The sequence below is a fragment of the Chiloscyllium plagiosum genome, unplaced genomic scaffold, assembly GCF_037043375.1.
Source record: "Chiloscyllium plagiosum isolate Xiang-an unplaced genomic scaffold, Cpla_swu_hap1 HiC_scaffold_21, whole genome shotgun sequence".
NCBI classification, from domain to species: Eukaryota; Metazoa; Chordata; class Chondrichthyes; order Orectolobiformes; family Hemiscylliidae; genus Chiloscyllium; species Chiloscyllium plagiosum.
In genome coordinates this window covers 21,946,410-21,965,116 of record NW_028270159.1, presented here as the reverse complement: position 1 = coordinate 21,965,116, position 18,707 = coordinate 21,946,410, and the positions used below count along the sequence as shown (strand labels likewise).

The 18,707-nt window shown below is 44.1% G+C and overlaps 1 protein-coding gene across 6 annotated transcripts in view; it reads left to right on the top strand.

The window, feature by feature from the left end:
- Positions 1-18,707, top strand: part of ralgps1 (Ral GEF with PH domain and SH3 binding motif 1) — a 762,687-nt gene that overhangs the window by 151,231 nt on the left and 592,749 nt on the right. For all 6 annotated transcript variants that reach the window (XM_087998399.1, XM_087998397.1, XM_043720239.2 and 3 more), the window contains one exon: positions 8-135. In XM_087998399.1, the coding sequence (XP_087854525.1) occupies positions 79-135 (57 nt within the window). In that variant the 5' untranslated portion in view covers positions 8-78. The remainder of the gene's footprint in view (positions 1-7; positions 136-18,707) is intronic.

The window sequence follows — 18,707 nt, the reverse complement described above, 5'->3', positions numbered from 1 at the left end:
CTTGCAGGGTTTGGCCATCTATCACGTGCTGCCACCAGCTGAGACAAAACTAAACACTGCTCAACCAGCAAGGGGAGCATGTACAAGAGGAATGGCCTGATGGCCAATTTGAGAGTCACGTCTGCCACACCAGAGGTAAGGAGTCAATGTGTGGATACATCTCTCCCCTTTAGATGGGCAGAATGAGCCAGCTGTGAACACGAGCCATTTACCCTGTTGGCCTTTATCCTCCTTTATCATTTCAACGTCTGAGATTTGTGTAATTTGCAGACGTTGAAATGATATCTCATATACCAGTCTAGGTTATTTATACATAATCAAATAAGAGACCACACCGACCCCTGCTGGTCATACTATGTACTTCCCTGTAATCTGATAAACAGCCAGTGTCCAATTAAAATAAACTTGATGCATGATTTCTGAGGTGATTTTCTTAATGCCTGTCCAAGTCCTTGCAGTGATGCTTTTCCTCAGCAGCCTCTAACCCCCTCCACTGTCATAGTGTAATCTTTATGACCCTCTGTGACTGACACTGGAAGAGATGTTCCCACTGCGCTTTTCATCCAAACCTCCATTAAAATCCCCATTTAAAAATTGGCTGTAGGCATTTCAAACAAAGTGGCTGCAATTTTCCACCTTTTTTGCTTTTTTCAACGGCTGTGTATTTTATTCATTTTGATGTGCCATTTTATTCAAGTAGCACATTCATATGGAGAGCCTGGCTTCTGTTTGGATGAATTGGACATCAGAGAACCACCTTTTCAATATTTATTTTTGGCCGTATGTCTGCTGTTGCTCTGGTAGCACCTTTACTCTTCCATTGCAAGGTTTTTGGTTCAAGGCCTTGGGTACAACATCAAAGCTGACACAGGAGGAGAAGTGAATTGTAATAGCATCCTCTTGCTTCCTATATGGCCACAGGAGGATGCTATTACAGTATTTATGTATGTTTATTCTGGAATTATGCCTATTTACAAATAGGAACATCTTACTGCAGACTTTGAATTGAGAAAATAGGACAAGAACTGGGATGTAGAATATTATTACAAAGGTTGAGCAAAGGAATTGGATTACTCTAATAGTAAACAGCTGGGAATACTTTATCCGAAAAACTTGTGACCAACTGTTTTGGATAAATTATGTTTTTGGAGGCATTTACCCATGATTCTTTTGGAGAAAAAGTCCTTTGGAGAAAAAGCTTCGCTTAGTGCGAAAAGACCTAAAAATAAAGTTTTCTTAAAAGCCTGAACATTCTTGTAGATACGTTTTTGTCTGTTCATGTCCATTTGGGCCAAGCAAATTCTTTTTTCCCAAAGAGCCCATACTTGGTGTGCTCAGGGGCTGATTAGCTCCATTGGCTGTACGGCTGTTTTGTGATGCAGCGTGCCACTCCCAGCGTGGGTTCAGTTCCTGCACCGACTGAGGTTACCAAGATTGATACTCCTCCTCAACCTGTCCCCTTGCCTGAGACATGGTGACTCTGAGGTTAAACCACCTCCTGTCTGCGCTCTCATTAGAGAGAGAGAGATGCCCTATGGTTTAGTAAGACTGTGGCGACTTTGCCTTTACTCAGTGTTGTCTACAGGGCCATTTGTGTCCGCTTCTGATTTTAGGTCTTTTTGGTTTTCGGAAGAGCAGCCTGTAATACCAAAGGCAAGTGGTGTAACATTATATGGGCATTATGTAGTTACTGTAAATCAGGTAATAGATTGCAACTCACCCGACAAATTGCCCAATAGATCTGTGCACTATAAAAACTACAAGAACTGCAGATGCTGAAAATCAGGAATAAAACAGAAATTGCCAGGAAGGCTCAGCAGGTCCGGCCGCGTCTGTGGAGAGAAATCAGATAAGATTTTGGGTTGAGTGACCCTTCCTCCGATCTGGATGCTCTGTTGTCAGGAAGTCAAAGCTTTTACAAAATCAAACCTGACAAGTAAATGCCTATCTTTAACTTGAATTAGATGATCAGTCAAAGTCATATTTGACTATTAATACCCACATGGGTCTCTTTCAGTTTCATAGGCTGCTATTTGGTGTTGCTTCAGCCCCTGGAATTTTTCAAGAGGTAATGAGCCAAATTTTGCAAGGAATTCAAGTGTTTTTGCGATTATGAACGTGCAGCAGATCCACGGTGGCAGGCGGAGGAAGGCGCTGCAGTATTTGAAAAAGCATAAAGTTCAAGCAAAGGCAGTCAACTGTGAAACATTTCAAAATTCTGTTGAGTATTAGGCTCACAGGGCAGATAATGATAGCTTACTTGCTGCCCAGAGTAAGAGTAACATGCCCACATCATTAGCGTTTTAGAGTTAAGACCTTTCCTTTCTACAATAAATTCATAATAAATTTAACACGCCTTGTTGCATCTGTTGAAGAAACTCTTGAGGAAGGGTGTCCCGTGGCTTTGGACAAAGGAGAGTGATAAAGCAGTCAAGTTGTAAAAGTAACTTGGAAGTTGGCACAATATTTTTACATTATGGGATCGAGGTTCACAAGGAGGTGTTAGCAATTCTGGCAAGTATGAAAATAGATAAGTCCCCTGAGTCAGATGGGATTTATCCTCTGATTCTCTGGGAAGCCAGGGAGCAGATTGCAGAGACTTTGGCTTTGATCTTTGTTATCATTGTTGACAGGAATAATGCCAGAAGACCTGGAGGATAGCAAATGCTGTCCCCTTGTTCAAGAAGGGGAGTAGAGACAACCCTGGTAAATATAGACCTTGTGAGCCTTACTACAATTGTGGGTAAAGTGTTGGAAAAGAGAGAGGATTTATAATCAACTAGAAAGGAAAAAGTTGATTAGGGATAGTCAGCACTGTTTTATGAAGGGTAGACAACGCCTCACAAAGCTTATTGAGTTCTTTGAGAAGGTGACCGAGCAGGCAGATGAGGGTAAGGCAGTTGATGTGGTGTATGTGGATTTCAGTAATATATTTGATCAGGTTCCCCATGGTGGGCTATTGCACAAAATAAGGAGACATGGGATTGAGGGCGATTTAGTGGTTTTGGATCAGAAATTGGCTAGCTGAAAGAAGACAGAGGGTGATGGTTGATAGGAAATGTTCATCCTGGAGTTCAGTTACTAGCAGTGTACCACAAGGATCTGTTTTGGACCACTGCTGTCTGTCATATTTTTTTAATAAAAGACCTGGAGGGGGTGTAGAAGGATGGGTTAGTACATTTGTGGTTGACACTAAGGTTGGTGGAGTGGTGGATAGTGCTGAAGGATGTTGTGAGTTACAGAGATATAGATAAGCTGCAGAGCTGGGCTGAGAGGTGGCAAATGGAGTTTCATGTGGAAAAGTGTGGGGTGATTCACTTTGGAAGGAGCAACAAGAATGCAGAGTACTGGCCTAATGGTAAGATTCTTGGCAGTGTGGATGAGCAGAGAGATATTGATGTCCAAGTATATAGGTCCCTGGAAGTTGCCACCCAGGTTGGTAGGGTTGTTAAGAAGGCATACAGTGTGTTAGCTTTAATTGATAGAGGGATTGAGTTTTGGAGTCACAAGGTCATTTTGCAGCTGTTCAAAACTCTGGTACGGCTGCACTTGATGTATTGCATATAGTTCTGGTCACCGCATTATAGGAAGGATGTGGAAGCTTTGGAAAGGGTTCAGAGGCAATCAGAGGATGTTGCCTTATATAGAAGGCAGGTCTTATGAGAAAAGGCTGAGGGGCTTGAGGCTGTTGTCGTTAGAGAGAAGATAGTTGAGAAGTGACTTAATCGAAATGTATAACCTAATCAGAGGGTTCGATAGGGTGAATGTGGTGTATATGGATTTCAGTAACACGTTTGATACGGTTCCCCGTGGTAGGCTAATGGTGAAGGCAAATACAAGGGGCCGAGCTTTAAATTGAGGGGTGATGGATGTAGGACAGCTGTCAGAGGTAGTTTCTTTACTCAGAGTAGTAGGGGCATGGAACGCCCTGCCTGCAACAGTAGTAGACTCGCCAAATTTAAGGCCATTTAAATGGTCATTGGCTAAACATATGAATGAAAATGGAATAGTGTAGGATAGATGGGCTTCAGATTGGTTCCACGGGTCAACAGAATATTGTGGGCTGAAGGGCTTGTACTGTGCTGTTTATGTTCTATGTTCTATTATGATGTGTCCAAAAAGATTGAGCTGGTATATGATACCTCTCCATAGTGGACGCTATGAACTCTCATTATTGGATAATGGTGATGACAATCCAGAGTGTGGTGCTGGAAAAGCACAGGAGCAATGAAGGGCTTTTGCCTGAAACGCCGTTTTCCTGATCCTCAGATGCTGCCTGACCTGCTGTGCTTTTCCAGCACCACACTCATGACTCTAATCTCCAGCATTTGCAGTCCTCACTTTCACCTAATGGTGATGACAGACTGATTGATTGCATTTACCTCAGTACTAGTGAGTGAAATTAAGCCTAAAATCTTTGATTTTTGGAGTTAGATAACTTATTAATATTTGTGCAGTATTAGTTTTGCAATCAAAACCAATTATAAGCCTCTGGCAGTTAGTTTGAATCCAAAGGCTTCAGAATGTGAAAGGCTGTGCAATGCCATCTTCAGATTACTATCCAATTAATACAGACCAACAAAAAGGATATATTCTTCTTTATACATGAAGAAATGTTGCCAGGCACAGCACATGGTTTTGCTGGGACAAATCTTAGAAGCCCATAGTATTAAGAGTATACAATTATATCACAAATGAGCAGCTAACACTGGAGTTAAACATCAGGCTTCTTTTTATCTGCAAGAATGGGTCATCAGTTGATAGACACTTGGAGCTAGAGTTTTAAGTCTTGAAAGGTGCAGTTCACAGTTACCATGTGATCAAAGCTATTTTCTCATCAACCTGTTCAGAAATGTTATTACACATCTCTGGAGCAAGTGGGTCTTGAACCCAGGTTTCCTGACTCAAGGGTAGGGATACTACCACCACAGCACAAGAGCCCTCGACCAACACTGAGGGATGAGTTTGACAAAGTGCTTAGTGAGAAGTTGCCTTTGGTGGCCAGTGTTAGGTAAAGGCATAGAAGACCGAGTGAAGCAGCTTAGAGTTACCTGGTGAAAAGAAGCTGCCACATGGAAATGGTGGCTAGAGGATGGCAGATGCTACGCATTAAATTTGACTTGGCAGAACTTGAGGGACAACAGCTACTCATTGTGATAGTTAGCGATTTATAATACATCAATCGGAGCTTGGTTTTATTCTGAGAAGTCTCCGATTTAGTGAAAATGAGCAGGGTAAAACACTTCAGTGTTCTGTTCTATCATCCTATTTGGAATGAAGCAGCAGAACATACATGACAAATTGTTAGGTGTACTCTTGTTAAACACATGTTAGATACAAATTGGGAAAATATCAGGTGGTGTTGAATCGGAAAAAGGTGAAAGTTTTGCCTATTTATCTTAATGCTTTAATGCCAGCTTAATTGTTTCAAGGGAGAAGGTCTCCTCTTGGGAAAAGGAAACCAGTAGTTAAGATAGACATGTAAACAAGCGAAAAGCAACAGATGTATAAAAAGTGCATGAAACTTTGAACATTTTGTAGCATGATCGTTGAGACAAGAAGATTGCACTAGCAACCTCTTGTGGCCATTTATGTATTATATATGTATATTTCAGGATAGGGAGGTTTAGGTCAGTGTTGAATATCTGTGCACTGCACACTGTATGAAATCTGTCTTGCAACCGTATCATGCAAATTCCATCGTGATGCTTTCTTTTTAGATATAATGTTAAACTGGGGTCTTAGCTGTTTTGTTTGCAAGCATGTAAAAGATTTCCTGGAGCTGCTTTGAATAAGAAAAGGGGAGTTAACCTAGTTGAACTGCATTTATACCTTTAGATTAGATTAGATTACTTAGTGTGGAAACAGGCCCTTCGGCCCAACAAGTCCACACCGACCCGCTGAAGTGTAACCCACCCAGACTCATCCTCCTACATTTACCCCTTCACCTAACACTACAGGCAATTTAGCCTGGCCAATTCACCTTACCTACACATTTTTGGATTGTGGGAGGAAACCGGAGCACCCAGAGGAAACCCACACAGACACGGGGAGAATGTGCAAACTCCACACAGAGAGTCGCCTGAGGCGGGAATTGAACCTGGGTCTCTGGCGCTGTGAAGCAGCAGTGCTAACCACTGTGCCGCCCACCTTGTTCAGCATTACAAAAATCTGATTATCTGGTCATGATCACATTGCTTTTTGTGGGAATTTCTGGGTCAGTGCCTAGCAGTAGTTGCACTTTCACCCTAGCTTTAAAAAGAACTTCACTCGATCTGAGAGAACGAGAGAGGTATGGATCTTGCAGCTGTTCCTGAGCTGCAGGCTTTTCTTATATGTAATATAAAGTAGAAGCAGAACATTTTTAAGTAAATTTCTTTGGAACTTTTATAGTAAAAAAAAATGCAAAGAAGAAAAAAGGGAAGAAGGAGAGATTTTCTTTTCGTAATAGAGTTTGTGGGAGATGCCATAAAGTTTTAAAAGGCACCTGAGGGGCAACCCGTTTTTTACACAGTGCTTCATGTGTGGAATGAAGTGCCAGAGGAAGTGTGTAGTGATTGGAACGAGGGCCAGGTGGATCTGATTCACTGAGATCCCTGATTGGGGCTGTTAACCTGGGCCAATTGGGAACCCTGGATCAGTGGTGCTGGAAGAGCACAGCAATTCAGGCAGCATCCGAGGACAGGCAAAATCGACGTTTCGGGCAAAAGCCCTTCATCAGGAATAAAGGCAGAGAGCCTGAAGCGTGGAGAGATAAGCTAGAGGAGGGTGGGGGTGGGGAGAGAGTGGCATTGAGTACAATAGGTCAGTGGGGAAGGAGATGAAGGTGATAGGTCAGGGAGGAGAGGGTGGAGTGGATAGGTGGAAAAGGAGCTGGGCAGGTCGGACAAGTCCGGACAGGTCAGGGGATCGAGTTTCTTGAGGTTAGAAGCTAGGATGAGGTGGGGGAAGGGGAAATGAGGAAACTGTTGAAATCCACATTGATGCCCTGGGGTTGAAGTGTTCCGAGGCGGAAGATGAGGCGTTCTTCCTCCAGGCATCTGGTGGTGAGGGAGCGGCGGTGGAGGAGGCCCAGCACCTCCATATCCTCGGCAGAGTGGGAGGGGGAGTTGAAATGTTGAACCACTGGGCGATGTGGTTGATTGGTGCGGGTGTCTCGGAGATGTTCCCTAAAGCGCTCTGCTAGGAGGCGTCCAGTCTCCCCAATGTAGAGGAGACCGCATCGGGAGCAACGGATACAATAGATGATATTAGTGGATGTGCAGGTAAAACTTTGATGGATGTGGAAAGCTCCTTTGGGGCCTTGGATAGAGGTGAGGGAGGAGGTGTGGGCGCAGGTTTTACAGTTCCTGCGGTGGCAGGGGAAAGTGCCAGGATGGGAGGGTGGGTCGTAGGGGGGCGTGGACCTGACCAGGTAGTCACGGAGGGAACGGTCTTTGCGGAAGGCGGAGAGGGGTGGGGAGGGAAATATATCCCTGGTGGTGGGGTCTGTTTGGAGGTGACGGAAATGTCGGCGGATGATTTGGTTTATGCGAAGGTTGGTAGGGTGGAAGGTGAGCACCAGGGGCGTTCTGTCCTTGTTGCGGTTGGAGGGGTTGGGTCTGAGGGCGGAGATATCCAATCCCTCTACACCTCCATCCGCCATGACCAGGGCCTCCAAGCCCTCCGTTTTTTCCTCTCCAGACTTTCCCAACAGTACCCCTCCACCGACACTCTCATTCGTTTGGCCGAACTGGTCCTCACCCTTAACAATTTCTCCTTTGAATCCTCCCACTTCCTCCAGACCAAAGGGGTAGCCATGGGCACACGTATGGGCCCCAGCTATGCCTGTCTCTTTGTTGGCTACGTAGAGCAGTTGATCTTCCGTAATTACACCGGCACCACTCCCCACCTCTTCCTCCGCTACATTGTTGACTGCATTGGCGCCACCTCGTGCTCCCGCGAGGAGGTTGAGCAATTCATCAACTTCACCAACACATTCCACCCTGACCTTAAATTTACCTGGACCATCTCTGACACCTCCCTCCCCTTCCTGGACCTCTCCATCTCCATCAGTGATGACCGACTTGACACTGACATCTTCTACAAACCCACCGACTCCCACAGCTACCTGGATTACACCTCTTCCCACCCTACCTCTTGCAAAAATGCCATCCCGTATTCCCAATTCCTCCGCCTCTGCCGTATCTGCTCCCAGGAGGAGCGGTTCCACCATAGAACACACCAGATAGGCCTCCTTCTTTAGAGACCGCAATTTCCCTTCCCACGTGGTTAAAGATGCCCTCCAACGCATCTCATCCACATCCCGCACCTCCGCCCTCAGACCCAACCCCTCCAACCGCAACAAGGACAGAACGCCCCTGGTGCTCACCTTCCACCCTACCAACCTTCGCATAAACCAAATCATCCGCCGACATTTCCGCCACCTCCAAACAGACCCTACCACCAGGGATATATTTCCCTCCCCACCCCTCTCCGCCTTCCGCAAAGACCGTTCCCTCCGTGACTACCTGGTCAGGTCCACGCCCCCCTCCGACCCACCCTCCCATCCTGGCACTTTCCCCTGCCACCGCAGGAACTGTAAAACCTGCGCCCACACCTCCTCCCTCACCTCTATCCAAGGCCCCAAAGGAGCTTTCCACATCCATCAAAGTTTTACCTGCACATCCACTAATATCTTCTATTGTATCCGTTGCTCCCGATGCGGTCTCCTCTACATTGGGGAGACTGGACGCCTCCTAGCAGAGCGCTTTAGGGAACATCTCCGAGACACCCGCACCAATCAACCACATCGCCCAGTGGCTCAACATTTCAACTCCCTCTCCCACTCTGCCGAGGATATGGAGGTGCTGGGCCTCCTCCACCGCCGCTCTCTCACCTCCAGACGCCTGGAGGAAGAACGCCTCATCTTCCGCCTCAGAACACTTCAACCCCAGGGCATCAATGTGGATTTCAACAGTTTCCTCATTTCCCCTTCCCCCACCTCATCCTAGCTTCTAACCTCCAGAAACTCGATCCCCTGACCTGTCCGGACTTGTCCGACCTGCCCAGCTCCTTTTCCACCTATCCACTCCACCCTCTCCTCCCTGACCTATCACCTTCATCTCCTTCCCCACTGACCTATTGTACTCTATGCCACTCTCTCCCCACCCCCACCCTCCTCTAGCTTATCTCTCCACGCTTCAGGCTCTCTGCCTTTATTCCTGATGAAGGGCTTTTGCCCGAAACGTCGATTTTGCCTGTCCTCGGATGCTGCCTGAATTGCTGTGCTCTTCCAGCACCACTGATCCAGAATCTGGTTTCCAGCATCTGCAGTCATTGTTTTTACCCAATTGGGAACCCTGGCTGACAGAGATAAACAGGAGATTCAGAGAGTCTCCTCACTCTAGGGACAGGTTCAGAGCTAACTGGTCAGATCAGAGCCCATGTACTCTGCATATGTAAATGCTCAGAGACAAGAAACTGGCCTACATAGAGCTATTTCAAAGTGGTGGATGCAGGTCCAATTATAACATTTAAAGGACATTTGGAATATTTCACAAATGGATATAGGCCAAGTACCGGTAAGTGGGACAGGTTTAGTTTGGGAATGTGGTTGGCATGGACTAGTTGGACCAAAGGGTTTGTTTCTCTGCTGTATGACTCTAAACCTCGATATCCAATGGTCTCAAAAAACACATAAATGCCAGTCCTATCTCTTTGTGACTACCAAGTTGTCAAACATCTGCTTGATTCAGATCAGGATGGGGGGGATCTTCGTCATAAATGATTTTATGCTTTTTATAATGCTGTATAAATCAGAACAAGATCGCGCGCTATCATTACCTTCAAGATAAATTTACTTGCATTTCGTAAGATAAAACCAATCCCTGCCAGCAACATATTCTTAAAATTTCCTTGGAATACTCCAACTGCACTGACATAATGTCCCTTGTGTATAGCAGAATTCCCACTTCTTTGCTTCTGTCAGTGGGGATGGGAGCAGCTGCAAGGAAACTTGAGAATGCTGTAGGACCAGATTGGTTCCTCACATTGCTGTAACTGATAGACTGACAAGGCAATGAAAAAAACATCACTTGCAATCTTGTAGCGTTTGCAGAAATTTGGAGATTGTCAAGGGTTTTTTTTATTCACTCATGGAATGTGTGCATTGCTGGGCAAGGTCAGCATTTGTTACCCATCTTTAACTTGACCTTGAGTGAGCTGCTGTAATCCATGGGGTGAAATTGCACCCACATGCTCTAATGAGGAGCTACCCAGGAGATTGACCCAGTGGCAATGAAGGAAGCACTTGCAAAGTTACAAATGATTCTCTGCTTGCAGGTTATGACGGAGAGATAAAGCAAGTAACTACACCCTAGTGGGTCTTTGACCTCTTGTACAAGGAATTTGCCAGGACTTGTCATCAGGGATGTGAGCAACTGGAAAAATATATGTGGATGAGGAGGTGTTGGCATGGTCTTGTCAAATGAGCTAGATGACACTTTATTTTTAGTGCAAAGTTGGTAGAGGGAGAAAAAGGATTATGGATACTGTGAATGCGTACTTCAAAGTTCCTTCTGAGTTATACACGCTAAACTTCAGGTGCATTTACTGGGGCAAAAGGCAACATCTACAGTAATGGTAAGCCATTCAGCCCATTGAGTCTGCTCTGTCTTTCAATGGCTGATCTGTGTATGTTCAACTCCACTTTCCTGTTTTATTTCCATTACCCCGGATTCCGCTACACATTAAATATTACCTGCCTCTGCCCTGCGTGTATTTAACAATCCAAGCTCTCCTTGGATATGACTTAGTTTCATGGATAAGAAATTGGTTGGGAGAGTTGAGGTGTTGGGATTTGGAACAAAAGGATTATTATTATTTGCAAACATTTTTGTTTTCAGTTTATTGCTAGACACCATTCCTTAAGCAGAGAGTGCTTCCCCAAAGGGCGGCATGGTGGCACAGTGGTTAGCACTGCTGCCTCACAGCGCCAGAGACCCGGGTTCAATTCCCGCCTCAGGCGACTGACTGACTGTGTGGAGTTTGCACATTCTCCCCGTGTCTGCGTGAGTTTCCTCCGGGTGCTCCGGTTTCCTCCCACAATCCAAAAATGTGCAGGTTAGGTGAATTGGCCATGCTAAATTGCCCGTAGTGTTAGGTGAAGGGGTAAGGGTAGGGGAATGGGTCTGGGTGGGTTGCGCTTCGCGGGTCGGTGTGGAGTTGTTGGGCAGAAGGGCCTGTTTCCACACTGTAAGTAATCTAATCTAATCTAAAACCAAAGTGCCCACCGTAGTACGTGCCATGGGAGAGTCTGTATGCACCAGTTTAATTTATCTCCATCACTGTTGACACGACATTGACTGGGGATGACATAGGTGCCAAACATGATATTCAAAATTCATTACAGACCTGGAGTTAAAGTGAATTGGTCAGACCTATGTACTGGTTAATGTATACAGAGAGGTTAGAGATGGCAGCAATGAAGCCTGTCTAAAGCCTAAAACCAATGAAGTTACAATTGGTCTATAAACTCTGATATGTCAGTATAGGCATGAATATTTTACAATGTTTATAAAAACTGCATTACTTTTAAATGAACTTGGATGAACCATTAAGATGGCTGCTAAGGAGAGGCAACAAATAAAACAGCAAAAGTCTAGCAAGCTTCTAGAAGGTTCCAAATTGAATTACAACGGATGGGCTCCCCCCATTGTACGGGACTGTCTAAATGATACTGCTGTATGAACTTTTATACCTGCTATTGTTGAAGCTTACTCCAAAAGACAAAGACAATGGACTGAGACTCACTGGCTCCAGATTGCCCAGGAACAAAGATATTGGGATTAATTATTTATGAGTGAGGTCCAAAAAACATTGTATACAATATCAGTGGACTTTGACCCTGTGTATGAAACTGTTCTCTAATCCTGAAGTACTATATTCCAACCTGCACGAGAGGCCTGGCAGTCTGCAGATTAACATCAGTCATGCCAGAGTTGCGAGGAAAGGCTGGCTCATCCTGACTGTAAGTTTTGCAGTGCTCAAAGTCATTGAAAAGACAACTACAGCCTTTTTCTATAAACTTCTGAATTCAGTTTTAAGTAGTTAGGTCTTCAGGTACAGCAACCATCTGGACCGGTCCATGTGCCTTGCTTAACAGTCTTTACCTAAAAGGGCCTCTGCAGTAACCAAGATCAGACCCAAGCCATCTGGGCTGCAATTCCAGAGTAGAAGACCTTTCTCTTTTGCTGGAAGGCACATGAACTGCTAACTAAAAGCAAAATACTATGGATGCTGGAAATCTGAAATAAAAGAAGGAAGTGGCAGTGCCTGTGGAGAGAAAAATGCAATTAACATCTTGAGTCCAGTATGACTCTTCTTTGGAGGAGCTGTAAACTGAGACAGGATGTACATGTATTTGGAAAGGCCAGGACTGATTAGGGATAGTCTACATGGCTTTGTGCATGGGAAATCATGTCTCACAAACTTGATTGAGTTTTTTGAAGAAGTAACAAAGAGGATTGATGAGGGCACAGCAGTAGATGTGATCTATATGGACTTCAGTAAGGCATTTGACAAGGTTCCCCATGGGACACTGATTAGCAAGGTTAGATCTCATGGAATACAGGGAGAACTAGCCATTTGGATACAGAACTGGCTCAAAGATAGAAGACAGAAGGTGGTGGTGGAGGGTTGTTCTTCAGACTGGAGGCCTGTGACCAGTGGAGTGCCACAAGGATCGGTGCTGCGTCCTCTACTTTTTGTCATTTACATAAATGATTTGGATGTGAGCATAAGAGGTACAGTTAGTAAGTTTGCAGATGACACCAAAATTGGAGGTGTAGTGGACAGCAAAGAGAGTAACCTTAGATTACAACAGGATCATGACCAGATGGGCCAATGGGCCAAGACGTGGCAGGTGGAGTTTAATTCAGATAAATGCGAGGTGCAGCATTTTGGGGAAGCAAATCTTAGCAGGACTTATACACTTAATGGTAAGGTCCTAGGGAGTGTTGCTGAACAAAAAGACCTTGGAGTGCTGGTTCATAGCTCCTTGAAAGTGGAGTCACAGGTAGAGAGGACAGTGAAGAAGGTGTTTGGTATGCTTTCTTTTATTGGTCAGAGTATTGAGTACAGGCATTGGGAGTTCATGTTGCGGCTGTACAGGACAAAGGTTAGGTCACTGTTGGAATATTGCGTGCAATTCTGGTTTCCTTCCTATCGGAAAGATGTTGTGAAAATTGAAAGGGTTCAGAAAAGATTTACAAGGATGTTGCCAGGGTTGGAGGATTTGAGCTATAGGGAGAGGCTGAACAGGCTGGGGCTGTTTTCCCTGGAGCGTCGGAGGATGAGGGGTGACCTTGTAGAGGTTTACAAAATTGAAGGGCATGGATAGGGTAAATAGGCAAAGTCTTTTCCTTGGGGTGGGGGTGTCCAGAACTAGAAGGCATAGGTTAGGGTGAGAGGGGGAAAGATATAAAAAAGAACTAAGGGGCAAATATTTCACACAGGGTGGTACATGTATGGAATGAGCAGCAGAGGAAGTGCTGGAGGCTGGTACAATTGCAACATTTAAAAGGCATTTGGATGGGTATATGAATAGGAACGGTTTGGAGGGATATGGGCCGGGTGCTGGCAGGTGGGACTAGATTGGGTTGGGATATCTGGTCGGCATGGATGGGTTGGACCAAAGGGTCTGTTTCCATGCTGTACATCTCTATGACTCTTTGACTCTACTCTGATTTTGATTATTATAAAAATGAGCTATCTTCTTCAGTTATAACTTTCCATGGTGCACGATGTGTGATGTAGTGTTAGAAGTGAATAAACAATCTTCCTTATTTAAATCCATGAAAGTCTTGCTACTGTCCACTTAAATTGACCTCCTACTGAAGAGGATTTGGGAATGCACATCAACCTTTTCAAACGAAGTTATGCAGGTTACCAACAAAAGGGGAGGGGCATTGTGGAATTCAGTTTCTATCACCTCCCTGCCCTCAAAAAGAATTGCATATTTTTATTAGAATGTATTCCATGTAGACTCTTGCAACCAATCAGTCTTTGGGAAACAGTAAGTCTGTCTCTCAGTAGGACCTCTGAGTTACAAGTTTGACCTGAACACACTAGTCAAGGCTAACACTTGGAAGTGCTGTTCTGTTGAAGGTGTCACCCCATTGATGTAAAATGATATCACACTTTGAAGAAGAGCTGGGAAATTAGCCCTGGTATCCTGGAAATCCCGTAATCAGGATAACAAAGATATTTTATTTGGCCATTGGAAATCCCCGGGGGATTGCTGTTTATGGGAACTTGCTTTTCTAAAATGTATTCTTTGGACATAGGTGTCACTGACTGGGCCAGCAGTTATTGCCTGTCCCTTGTTGCCTTTGAAAAGGTGGTGGTGAGCGGCCTCTTTGAACTGCTGCAGTCCATTTGCTGTAGGTTAACTCGCCATGCTGTTAGGGAAGGAATTTCGGGATATCGATCCAGCGACCGTGGAGAAGCAGCAGTATTTTTCCAAATCAGGATGGTGAGTGGCTTGGAGGGGAACTTGCAGGTGATGGTGTTCCCAGCTCTTGACCTTCTGGGTGGAAGTGGTTGTGGGTCTAGAAGGTGCTTTCTCAGGTGAATTGTGAATTTCTGCTGTGCACCTTGTAGCTGGTACATACTGCTGCCACTGAGCATTGGTGGTGGAGGGAATCTGTTTCGTCAATGTGATGCTCATCAAGGGGAGCTGGATGCTGTCAAGTTCTGAGTGTTGACAGAGCTACACTCAGCCAAGTTGGGGTGCATTCCATCAGATTTCTTGGTGTGTTGCTTTAGATGGAATACAGACTTTGGGAAGTCAGGAGATTGAGTTACTCGCTACAAGTTTCCCACCTCCGACCTGCTCCTGCAGCCAGTTCAAATGGCTAGTTCAAATTCTGGTCAATGGAAATCCCTGGGGGATGTTGATGGTGGGAGATTTGGTGATGGAAATGTGATTGAACATGCAGACTGAGCTGTGCACAGATTGATGCTGGAAACGCACAGCAGGTCAGGCAGCATCCGAGGAGCAGGAGAATCGATATTTTGGGCATAAGCCCTTCATCAGGAATGCATTCCTGAAGAAGGGCTTGTGCCCGAAATGTCAATTCTTCTGCTCCTTGAATGCTGCCTGACCTGCTGTGCTTTTCCAGCACCACACTCTCGACTCTGATCGCCAGCATCTGCAGTCCTCACTTTCGATCTGTGCACAAATTGATAGAGTCACTGCCATAATAAAGGAGCTATCTTACAGCCAGTGGAGTAATTTTGAGTGAGATGTCCTTCAATTGAGAAAGGCATTGCGTAAATACACCTTTTCCTTTTTAAAGTCTGGATTCAGAGCTATTTAATGGCAGTTCCAATCTGTTAATCCATTGAATTTGTAATGCTTTCATGAGCATTTCCCATTTGAATGCAAATGATAAGGTGCAGATGTAATTTCCATTTCAAGTGTATGTTATTGATTTGACTGCATACAATGCAATTTCCACCTGGAGGAAGTTATGTATTTTCAGAGCAAGCAATCACTCTGACCTATCTGTAAATGGTCTTGTTTCCTCCATCTTTTGGAAGTAGGTGAGGGTATCCAACTTTCATATGTACTTCAACCATTTCAAAACTTATGAAATCAACTGCATTGCTCTCCTTATTTGTTGTTAGGATTAGCAGGAGATGATGAATACTGTTCCACAGTCCCTGCTTTCCACATTATAGATAAATATCATGGATTGAGGTTCAATTTGGAATATGCATTTTGCCTGGAGTTGAAAGCATGAGGAATGTCCAATCTTGCAGATGCTACTAAGCTACAACTGGGGGCAAATAATGGAAAGCCCAAGTTTTAAAAAAGGTTAACTGAGTGGGCAGAATGTTGACTGGTGCATTTCAAAATTGTGATAGTCTGCCGATGATAGGAAATGGCAAATCATTTCATGGATGTATCAGGCAAGTCCAATATAAACTTCAGATCCTTATTTCTGTCTTTTTTCCAACTTCTTGCCCTCAATTCCTGCTCCGAACATAGTGGGCACTAGCAATCTTAGCATTTAGATGTTTGTCTTCATTGCTCAGACTTTTTGGTACAGGAATTGGGATGTTATGTTGAGGTTGTACAGGACATTGGTGAGGCCTCTTCTGCAATTTTGGTTGTCCTGTTGTAGAAAGTACATCATTAAATTAAAGAGAGTTCAGAAAAGATTTACCAGAACGTGGCTGGGAATAGAAGGTTTGAGTTACAAGGGGAGGCTGGGTAGGATGGGACATTTTTCCTTTGAACATAGGAAGTTGAGAATTGACTTTATCGAGGTTTGTAAAATAATGAGGGATCTAGATAGAGGTAATGGCAGGTGTCTTTTCCCTAGTGTAGGGGATTTCAAGACGAGGAGGCATATTTTAAGGTGAGAGGAGAAAGAATTAAAAAAGATATGAGGAGTAACTTTCTACACAGTGGTTTGTGGGTGGAATGAATTTCCAAAGGGAATGGTGGATGTGGGTACAGTTACAATGTTTAAAAGACATTTTAGATAAGTACATGAAGAAGAAATATTTAGAGGATATGGGTCAAGCGCAGGCAGGTGGGGCTAGTATAGTTTAGGATTACTGTCGGTTGGACCAAAGGGTCTGTTTCTGTGCTGTATGATTCTATCTGATGAACTTGATATGACCTGCCATTCAAAACAAAAGCATGATCATATTGATTCCGTACAGAATATCTGCAGGACTTTTTCCTTCGGCACAAGATCTTTTCCTTGATGCCATTTGCTTTTTGAACCTCTGATAAAACGTCCTGATGTATTAAGCCAGCAGTTAACCTGTAACTCAAGCGGTCAGTCACTGTGGCTCTAATACAATGAGAACTCCGAGGAGCAGTAACCATATTATAATAGAATTCATCTTGCTGTTAGAGCGGGAGACAGTTGAATCAAGTTTGATGGTATTACAACTGAATAAAAGTAACTACAAAGACGTGAGAGAGAAGATGGCCAGAGTTGATTGGAAGGTGAGCCTAGCAGGGAAGATAGTGGACCAACAATGGCAGGGGTTTCTGGGGTAATTCAAGAGGCAGAGCAGGAATTCATCGCAAGGAAAAATAAACATACTAAAGGGGGAATGAGGCAACCATAACAGCATAAAATCAAAAGAAAACTCATTAGATGTGGTGAAGGTTAGAGGGAGCCCTTTTTAAAAAAAAAACTGTGGGGAGGAAGAAGATGACATATGTGAATAAGCTAGATAATAGTAGCAAAAATGATCGCAAAAGTTTTTTTTAGATATATAAAAGATAAGAGAGGAGCTAAAGCTGAAAATGTGTTGCTGGAAAAGCGCAGCAGGTCAGGCAGCATCCAAGGAACAGGAGAATCGACGTTTCGGGCATAAGCCCTCCTGTTCCTTGGATGCTGCCTGACCTGCTGCGCTTTTCCAGCAAAACATTTTCAGCTCTGATCTCCAGCATCTGCAGCCCTCACTTTCTCCTCCTAAGAGAGGAGCTAGTGTGGATATCAGACTGCTGGAGAATGAGGTTAGGGAAGTAGTAATGGGGGACAAAGAAATGGCAGAGGAGCAGAATATGTACTTTGCATCAGTTTTCAGAATGGAAGATACTGGACCGTTAGGTGAGTCAGGGAACAGAGATGAGTGTTGTGGCCAACACTAAGGAGAAGGTTCTGGGAAAGCTGTATGTCCTGGAGGTGGATAAATCACCTGGACTAGGTGGACTACATCCCAGAGTTCTGAAGGAATTAGCTAAGGAGATTGTAGAGGCATTGGTGGTGAGCTTTCAGGAATGAGTGGATTCAGGGAGGGTCCCAAAGGACTGGAAATTGGTTAGTGTGACACTCTTGTTTAAAAAGGAAGGGAGGCAGAGACAGGAAATTAGCCTAACCCCCATCATTGGTAAGGTTTCAGTGTCCATTATTAAAGATCAGATTGTGGAATTCTTGGAAGTGCAAAATAAAACAAGGTGGAGTTTAGAAGGATGAGAGGAGGGATCTGATTGAAACTTAGAGAGGCCTAAGAGGCTTGCAGACACATATCATGCATGGACTGGAGATAACTACATAAAGAAGGCTATTATACATTCAGTATCTGTGGGGGAAACTTTGCTTTCATGTGCAGAACTCTTCCTTGGGTATCGATAAATTATACTTTGTGAACCATTTTCCCAGGAGAAGGCATTTTTAATATAATCAAAGAAAACTTTCAGAAATGCTGAATTTGTAGTCATTAGAAAACATGGAGGTGAAATGAAATCATTTTCTGATTGCACATCAGCAGCAGTGTCCTTTCCTTTACATTTCACACCACCTCTCCGTCTCTCACACACTTTCGTCACTGTTTCCTACTTAAGTGCTCTTGCTCTCTTGCATTTGATGAGGAGAGTGAGATCTGCAGTGCTACAGTGACAGCTGCTTTTTAATTAATTCAAATTGAATGTCACTGTGTTTTTGATGAATATATAATGCTGCAAATGAGAGCATTTAAAACTGATGATGTGTGTTTTTGTTTCGAAGAATATATTAACAAAGAAGACTTGACATTTATTATAGACAGGAGTAGAAATTATTGGTAATATTTGAAGGTCATGTTATATTCTTCTGACTTTTATAAAAGCTGCGTTAGCCAATTTCTTTTAAAATAGCAAATTGAATAAACATTATGCCAATATATTGGGGATTCAGCCACTGTTACTGTCAACA